The 9530-nt window shown below is 52.8% G+C and overlaps 2 protein-coding genes across 2 annotated transcripts; both read left to right on the top strand.

Annotated features, from left to right (window-relative positions):
* The first annotated feature begins 1585 nt into the window (after positions 1-1585).
* Positions 1586-1978, top strand: LOC136532142 (uncharacterized). Its single transcript, XM_066524748.1, has one exon. It carries the CDS (start codon positions 1586-1588, stop codon positions 1976-1978), a length of 393 nt encoding a protein of 130 aa, XP_066380845.1.
* Positions 1979-2403: 425 nt separating this feature from the next.
* LOC136532140 (uncharacterized) lies at positions 2404-2778 on the top strand (the record flags this gene model as incomplete). The annotated part of the gene is made up of 1 exon (XM_066524747.1): positions 2404-2778. A coding segment is annotated over exon 1 (375 nt), but the record flags the coding sequence as incomplete, so codon positions are not given.
* Between the last annotated feature and the right edge of the window lie 6752 nt (positions 2779-9530).

A 9530-nucleotide genomic window follows, 5' to 3' on the forward strand; every position in this document is an offset into this window, starting at 1 on the left:
ATAGGAATCGAAGTAAGCTGCTCGCCTTCTACTATTTCCAAAGAACAGAATCAATGGGACATGAGATAGGTCAGGGATGGCACCAGGGACGGCGGCGGACTTCACACTGGCCAGGAATCGAACACGGGCGCCACCAGATGCGTCTGTGATGGCGAATCTTGGGGGCCGGCAAAGCAGGTGGCGGTCGTTCGCAGTTCAGGCGTTGGTGGCGGGTCCCGGTGGATGTGGCTGGCTGCGTGCTGCTGTTGGAGGCTGGGGTGGCGTAGCTGTGACCAACGACGACAGCAGGTGGTGGTAGGGGCTGGTGGGGGCGGCCGGTAGAGGCTGGTGTGGTTAGGGTTCCGGCGGACGACGGCGGGCAGCGGCGCTGTGCAGGAGGGCGGCGGCGGGCGCTGGCATGGTAGGCTGCGGTGGCGAGGCTCGGCGTGGGAGGCGGCGGCAGCGAGGCTCGGTGTGGGAGGCGGTGAGTCTTAGCATCCGTGCGAGGCAGCGGCGGTGGGCGCACTCGCGGGTCGCGCGTGTATGGGCCGCGGGCCTTTTTCTTTTTCGTGTTGTAGTCGAGAGGGGGAGATGGGGAGTATATTCGGAGGTTTTTTTTCGTTTCACTGGCCAGTCCGCTACGGATGGATTTGGCTCCACACTTTCGCCGACACTTGAGTTGTTGGCTTGGTTAGGCTACGCCGACACTTATTGTGTCTACAAATGTTTGTCGACAGTTTTAGTGTGCCCAGAGCAATGCCGACAGTTGATTTGTAGCCATACAACATCATTGCCGACAGATTATATGACATTAAAAGGTTGTACAATTACCAACAGATAATGTGTAGTTGAAACCACCCCTTTGCCAACACATAACTGTAGGCAATTGTGTGTCATGGTGTAGTGACGTAAGCCATCAGGTCCTAAAGGTCGGATAGAGAAGGGTCCACAAGTGACACGCAAGCTGTCAGGTCCTACGGGTCGGATGGAGATGGAGAGAGGTCCCATAGGTACACGTGACACGCAAGCTGTCGGGTCCCATAGGGGTCCCACAGGTCAGATGGAGAAGGGTCCCATAAGTACACGTCGGATTGGGAAAGGACCGAGCGGAGACTTTTATGACGAAAAAGGACCGAGCGGAAACTTTTATGATGAATTGCCAACGTCACGGATGAGTAAGTGCAGGTCCCATATGTACACGTTAGATGAAGAAAGGACCGTGTAGAGATTTATGACGAAGTGTCGTTCATTACAGATCAAATATTGTTCGTCACATATGTGTAATTAGTAAAATGACGAAGCCCTAGTCGTCATAGTTCGAAATAAGATCGTCACAGATGAGCAGGAACAGTCGCGCGAGTAATCTATGATGAAACCATATGATGTTCTATGATATTTTTTGTGATGATATCCGATTTCATCATAGATAAGGGGGGTTCGAGGATCGTCACCGATGATCTATGGCGAAACCGAAATATTCGTCATAAAAAGCGATTTTTTATGACGGTTTCGGATTCGTCATGGATATTTCTAGTAGTATCACTCATCCACACGCGGTGGATCCGGCAAGCGCAGATCTAGGGGTGCGAGGTGCAAGAAGAAACAAATGGAGGTGGAGACCACTAGGCCGTTGCTACCGGCTTCCGCGCCGTTCATGCCGTCATCGTTGGTGTCGGCCTCCGGGTCAGCGACATCTGGTGGCGGGGAGTTCGCGGAGGACAACCTCACGGTGGCGGACCAGCTGGTGCAGCTCGGCGTCAGCGGCGGCGGTGGCGGGGACGAGGAGGACCAGTGTTGTTCATCGTTGGCCCGCTCGGTGAACAACGCCGAGGACGAGGATGATGAGGACGCCGCGGGGCGGGGGCTCCTGGACCGGAGGGCCAGGAAGCGCTACCAGCTGGTGTCGGAGCTCTACGCCGCCACCAGGCAGGTGAAGGCGGCCGGCGCCGGTGGTGGTGGTGGCATGAGACGGAAGGGCAGGGAGGGAACGGAGAATTGAGAGCTGGAAATCAGGAGGTAGGATCGGTCGAGCCGACATGAATGCAGTGCTGAAGTATTGCTCTATCAATTTTTAATGGATGTTTCAATGGAAAAGTTAATTCAAAAAAATCAATGCTATTTAATTAATATTTAACTTGGTTGGTCTGGGTCCACTATCAGTACAAAAATGGTAGACGAAATGTCTGTATTCATTTTTCAATTCAATTTGATTTTTAGTTAATTGGATTGCTTGGGAAGAAATTAATGAAAGACAGAACATTTGGATTAATTCCATTTTAATTTGATGAGCGTTTTATTGGCTGCCCGTTATGCTAAAATAAATGCAATGAAAACCTGATTCTTACGGCATGGGGTGGAGCGACTATATAAATTTGGAAGGAGCGACCATGTCCGCAAGGCTAAGACACAAAAAACATAGCAGTCATGGGCCACTGCCAGCAGCATGTCCTCGTTGCCATTACCCTCATGGCTGCTTCCATCCTCCAAGGCGTCTCCTCCACAGCAATCACCACGACCAAGTTGCCTCGATATGCGGTCACAACGGCTTATGATGTCCTGGAGCAGAACAACTTGCCACAGGGTCTTTTTCCGCTCGGCATACAGTCCTACGAGCTCAACGCTGGCGGCGCTTTCGAGGTGACCCTCCCCGGCGAGTGCAACTTCTTTGTCACGTTCGCTGAAAACAAAATCAAATTTCGGTTTGATAGCAGCGTCAGCGGCACCATCAAGCCTGGATCCCTCAGCCGCTTGTCCGGTGCGAAGATTCTAGTGGAGTTTGCGTTGCGTGGGTTCAACCAGGTCAGCCGCGCTGGTAACCTGCTCAACTTTCACCTAGAGAATTCCATCGTCCGCTCATTCCCTGCCAGTGCCTTTGCGCAAAGCGTAAACTGCAGCGGCCTTTTGGCTGCATGAACCTACGGCCTCTTCATTTGTGACGAATGCTGAATTATATACATACATTGTCAAATTTTGTATTTTGCGTATGCCTGCATATTTTGGAGTGAATAATTAGTATTTTGATTTGGCCTGAAATGATGTGCTCATTATCCTATGATCTGGTGTGCCAACTGGCTCGGATGTATTTTCATCGACCATGTATCAGGTCACACTGTATATAAGACAGCTGCAAATGCAACAATACGGGATTTGCTAAAATCCCTTTTTGGCCATTGTTATTGTATATATTTGATATTAAAATTACAGCTTTAGTTTGCCGCAATTTCTGTATGCACAATCTGCCATTTTGGTTCTCAGGATAAAAAAAAATCAATTAAATAAAACCACAAACCTGACAAAATCTAATATATGTTGGCACAAAGATAATTTAACAATTTATAATTGATTCTATAGTTAGACAAGGCCAAAAAATTGATATGTTATGACACAAAGACAACTAACAAATCACAAAAGTAACAAAACTTATTTTACTAGTTGGTGATACAAGAGTGTTGTCTAAAATTATCTTAAAGTTCAGACATGTGAAATATAGGAGAAGTGCTAAAGTTTTCGTAAAATTTCCATCTTTTACAAATGTTAAGTAATAAAAAATCCACCATTCCTATTATTTATTTTAAGAGTTTTGAAGCAGAAGTTAATTTAAAATAATGATATATATCTTTCTATGAAATTGAAAATGCAACGTGATTAGGAAATATGCTTTGGTAAATTAATCAGAACTATAATTGCAAAATTTGCTAGGAACATAAACAGGTATTGAAATATAGCCATATAGGTTGTTTAAATAGCAGCCAAATTTGACAAAATCCTTCAAAATTTTTCCTAATGTTCCAAAGTTATCAAAATACAAAGTAAGAGAAAATTTCCAAAGAGTTTAGAATTTTAAATAAAGGGTTACAATTGAAAATTCTATGTCTGTTTTGATTGATGATAAAAGAAATTCAAAACACACCTAAATTTAAAATAAACATGAAACGTTTAAAACTAGCTAGGTTTGAAATCTAAAGCCTTTTAAAACTATCTTGAACCAAAGTCTATCCCTTCCCTCCTTTCCTCTTTTTTTAGTTTTTCAGCTAGTTTTATTTTCTTTTTATAAACGAAAGGGAGGCGTTAGCGCCCGGACATCCGGCCCCAGCAACGTGTCAGGACGCAGCTCCCCACCCATACGATACGATCTATAGGAGCCTGTCGGATATGGGCGACTCACCCTAGCCTTCCCATAGCGCAGCAGCTCACTTTCCCACAGCACGACCATCCACAAGCGTGGCACGTGCCGGCCCCCAGCCCGCCCCGTCCGTAGCCCACGGCACGTCACGCGCCCCTTTTGTAGGCCCCCGCTCGCCGCGGCCCATCTCCTAGCGCCTGAGCCGTGCCCCCATGACTCTCTGAATGTATCTCTGAAACATTAAGCACTTGCGACATGAAAACACTTGAATGAAACATACATCTGAAGGAGATGAAACATTTAGAACATACGCATGTAACATATGTGTGAAACATATGCAACATCCAGATTAAACACTTGCAACATGAAAACACTTATTGCAACATAAGACTGAAGCAGCTGAAACATTTAAAACATACTGTTGCAGCAAATGTGTGAAGCATATGAAACATTCAGATCAGAACGCTCCTAACATACGTCTAGAACAGATGAAACATTTTGAACAAACGCTTGCAACATTCCTTTGAAACGACGACGACAGGAGTGAGCAACCCCCAGTCTTCAATCGCGCTAGCCAGAACATCGCGGCTGCGGCAATGCTGGTCCGCGCGATGCCCGAGCCTTCTACCACGGAGGGGTGGCGGGTCCGCGGCGAGCTCCGAGATCTCCTAGAGACCGCCGCGATACAGCAGGCCGAAAGTTCCGCCTCCCGACGGCACAGGGGCGCCTCGAACTTGCCCGCAGCCCCGCCTCGGCAGGATAGGGAAGCCTCGATTCGTCCCGAACCCGCTCAAGCACCAATAGCCCACAGGGCCCCCGTGTTTCTGGACCGCCTCGGCCATCGACGCGAGGCGCAAGGAGACCATGAGGTGGTCAGTAGGCGACGACGCCACGACAACGAAGGGCCCGCTTGGGGTTACCACCCGCACCGAGGCGGTCGCTACGACAGCGAGGAGGACCGCAGTCCTTCTCCTGAACCGCCAGGCCCTCGGGTCTTTAGCAGGGCCATCCACGCTGCCCTTTTCCCGGCCCGGTTTCGGCAACCAGCCAATCTCGCAAAATATAGCGGTGAGACCAACCCCGAACTCTGGATTGCCGATTACTGCCTGGCCTGCCAGCTAGGTGGCACGGATGATGACCTACTCATCATCCGCAACCTCCCCTTGCTCTTGTCAGACTCAGCGCGAGCCTGGCTCGAGCACCTTCCTCCCTCACAAATCCACGACTGGCGCGACTTGGTTAGGATCTTTGTCGGGAACTTCTAAGGCACATACGTGCGCCCTAGGAACTCCTAGGACCTTAAAAGCTGTCGCCAGAAGCCGGACGAGTCTCTCCGAGACTTCGTCCGGCGCTTCTCCAAACAGTGCACTGAGTTGCCCAGCGTCGGCGACTCGGAGATCGTCCAGGCTTTCCTCTCCGGCACCACCTGCCGAGACCTGGTTCGAGAGTTAGGTCGGAACGTACCACACTCTGCTGCTGCGCTCCTCGACATCGCCACCAACTTCGCCTCGGGCGAGGAGGCTGTCGGAGCCATCTTCCCCGACAGCGACACCAAGGGAAAGCAGAGGGACGAGGCCCCCGAGGCCTCGGCCTCCCACCTCCCCAAGAGAAAGAAAAAGGGGCACCTAGGGAAGCAGGAGGTCCTGGAGGCCGATCTGGTCGGGGCCGCAGAACGCAAGAATCCCTGAGGCCCCAGAGGCCCTAGGCCTTTCGATGACATGCTCAAGAAACCCTGCCCTTACCACCAAGGCCCAGTCAAGCACGCCCTCGAGGATTGCTCCATGCTGCGACGTTACTACGCCAGGCTCGGGCTCCCCGACGACGACACCAAGCAGAAGGGCACCGGTGACCGGGACGAGGACAAGGATGATGGGTTCCTCGAGGTACGCAACGCCTTCATGATCTTTGGTGGACCCTCGGCGTGCCTTATGGCGTGGCAGCGCAAGAGGGAACGCTGAGAAGTCTTCTCGATCAAGGTGGCCACCCCCCAATACCTCGACTGGTCTCGGGAGGTGATCACCTTCGATCGAGATGACCACCCTAACCATGTTCCGAATCTCGGGCAGTACCCACTGGTTGTCGACCCGATCATCGGCAACACCCGACTCTCCAAGGTGTTGATGGACGGAGGCAGCGGCCTCCACATCCTCTACGTCAGTACCCTGGAGCTCTTGGAGATCAACCGGTCGAGGCTCCAAGGCGACGTCGCCCCCTTCCACGGCATCGTGCCAGGGAAGCGCACGCAACCCATCGGGCGCATCGACCTTCCTGTCTGCTTCGGCACCCCCTCCAACTACCGCAAGGAAGTCCTTACCTTCGAGGTAGTCGGGTTCGGGGGAGCCTACCACGCCATCCTGGGGCGGCCGTGCTACGCCAAGTTCATGGCAGTCCCCAACTATACCTACCTCAAGCTCAAGATGCTAGGCCCTAGCGGTATCATCACGATTGAGTCCACATACGAACATGCATACGACTGCGACGTTGAGTGCATCGAGTATGCCGAGGCTCTTGCGGAGGCCGAGACCCTCATCGCCCACCTCGACCAACTCAGTGGCGAGGCGCCTGACTCCAAGCGTCGCACGGGGCGTTCGAGCCCGCAGAAGCCATCAAACTCGTCCCGGTCGACCCCGCCTGCCCCGACGACCAAGCGCTGAGGATCAGCGCCACCCTCGACATCAAATAGGAAGCCGTGCTCGTCGACTTTCTCCGTGCGAACGCTGACATATTCGCATGGAGTCCCTCGGACATGCCGGGCATACCGAGGGAGGTCGCCGAGCACGCCCTGGACATCCGGGCTGGATCTAGACTGGCAAGGCAACGCCTGCGCCGCTTCGACGAGGAAAAGCATAGGGCCATTGGTGAGGAGATATAGAAACTCTTGACAGCCAGATTCATCAAAGAAGTGTCCCACCCAGAGTGGTTGGCTAACCCCGTGTTAGTCAAGAAGAAAAATGGGAAATGGAGAATGTGCGTAGACTACACTGGTTTGAACAAAGCCTGTCCAAAAGTCCCCTTTTCATTACCCCGAATCGATCAAATCGTTGATTCCACTGCAGGGTGCGAGACCTTATCTTTCCTTGATGCGTATTCTGGTTACCATCAAATCAAGATGAAAGAGTCAGACCAGCTCGCGACTTCTTTCATCACACCATTCGGCATGTACTGCTATGTGACTATGCCTTTCGGCCTTAGAAACGCAGGTGCCACGTACCAGCGGTGCATGACCCAGGTCTTTGGCGACAACATTGGGTGGACCATTGAGGCCTACGTAGACGACATCGTGGTCAAGATCAGAAAAGCCAAGGATCTCGTCGATGACTTGAGGATAACCTTCAAATGCCTTAGAGAGAAGGGCATCAAGCTCAATCCCGAGAAGTGTGTGTTCGGGGTCCCCTGAGGCATGCTCTTGGGGTTCATAGTCTCGGAACGCGGCATCGAAGCCAACCCAGAGAAAGTCTCGGCCATAACCAGCATGGGACCAATCAGAGACCTCAAGGGAGTACAGAGGGTCATGGGATGCCTTGCGGCCCTGAGCCGCTTCATTTCGCGCCTCGGCGAAAAAGGTTTGCCTCTGTACCGACTCTTGAGAAAATCCGAGCATTTTTCTTGGACCCCCAAGGCCGAAGAAGCCCTCGACAGACTCAAGAGGCTGCTCACAAATCCTCCCGTCCTGGTACCCCTGGCCAGGGATGAGGCCCTCTTACTCTACGTCGCCGCAATGACCCAAGTGGTCAGCGCTGCCGGAAGTGGTAGAGAGGCAGGAAGAGGGGCATGCTCTACCCACCCAATGTCCTGTTTATTTCATCAGCAAGGTGCTCTCCGAGACCAAAGCACGCTACCCTCACATCCAGAAGCTGGTCTACGCCGTGGTCCTGGCCTGGCGCAAATTGTGTCACTACTTCGAGTCGCACCTAGTGACTGTGGTATCATCTTTCCCCCTGGGCGAGATAGTTCATAACCGGGAGGCCTCGGGCAGGATAGCCAAGTGGGCCGTCGAGCTTATGGGGGAAACCTTGACTTTTGCGCCTCGAAAAGCGGTCAAGTCTTAGGTCTTGGCCGATTTCATGGCTGAGTGGACAGACACCCAACTGCCACCTGCTCAAATTCAGACGGAGTGCTGGACCCTGTACTTCGACGGATCCCTGATGAAGACCGGGGCAGGCACGGGTCTGCTCTTCATTTCGCCCCTCGGAGTACACATGCGCTACATGGTGCGGCTCCACTTCGCCGCCTCCAACAACGTGGCCGAGTACGAGGCCCTCATCAACGGCTTGCAAGTCGCCATCGAACTTGGGGCACGGCGCCTCGACGTCCGAGGCGATTCGAGGCTCGTCATAGATCAAGTGATGAAGGAGTCAAATTGCCTCGACCCCAAAATGGAGGCTTACTGCAAGTTGGTACGACGCCTAGAAGACAAGTTCGACAGTCTCGAACTAAATCACGTCGCGCGGAAGTACAACGAGGCCGCCGACGCGCTGGCAAAGATGGCCTCGGCACGGGCACCGGTCCCCCCGAACGTCTTTGCCAGAGACCTCCACAGGCCTTCCATTAACTACACCTTGGTAATAGAGGAGGGCCCACCGGTGGAAACCACAGGTGAAACTCGATGCCCCCTCCACTGTCGAGACCCCCTCGACCGAGCCCGAGGTCATGGAAGTCAACACCGAGCCTTCGCAGACTGATTAGGACGCGGATTGGCGAATCCCGTTCCTCGATTGGCTTGATCGGGGGGAGCTTCCTGGCGACAGAATCGAAGCACGACGGCTTGCACGCCGAGCCAAGACCTACGCCCTCTACAATAACGAATTATACAGGCAAAGTCCCTCAGGTGTCCTCCAACGATGCATCACTGTCGAGGCGGGCCGAGCCCTGCTTTGGGACTTACACGCAGGCGCTTGCGGGCACCATGCGGCGCCTCGAACGCTCATGGGGAACGCTTTCTGCCAAGGTTTCTACTGGCCGACGACGGTCGCCGACGCTACCAAGCTAGTACGCTCCTGCGAAGGTTGCCAGTACTATGCTCGGCAGACACATCTCCCGGCCCTGGCCCTGCAAACCATCCCCATCACGTGGCCGTTCGCCGTGTGGGGGCTCGACATGGTCAGGCCTCTGCAAAAGGCCCCTGGGGGCTACACCCATCTACTGGTATCAATCGACAAGTTCTCCAAATGGATCGAGGCTCATCCGATCAATCGAATCAAATTCGAGCAGGCAGTGCTGTTCTTCACTGACATTATCCACAAATTTGGGGTCCCCAACACCATCATCACCGACAACGGGACACAGTTCACCGGCAAAAAGTTCCTAACGTTTTGCGACGACCACCACATCCGTGTGGCCTGGTCGGCCATAGGACACCCAAGGACCAACGGCCAAGTAGAGCGTGCCAACGGCATGATCCTACAAGGCCTCAAGCCAAGGATTCACA

The sequence above is a fragment of the Miscanthus floridulus genome, unplaced genomic scaffold (assembly GCF_019320115.1).
Source record: "Miscanthus floridulus cultivar M001 unplaced genomic scaffold, ASM1932011v1 fs_527_5_6, whole genome shotgun sequence".
In the NCBI taxonomy this organism is placed as follows: domain Eukaryota; kingdom Viridiplantae; phylum Streptophyta; class Magnoliopsida; order Poales; family Poaceae; genus Miscanthus; species Miscanthus floridulus.

Excerpts from the sequence above, each read along its gene's own strand:
- LOC136532142 (XM_066524748.1), top strand. The coding sequence starts at position 1,586 with ATGGAGGTGGAGACCACTAGGCCGTTGCTACCGGCTTCCGCGCCGTTC.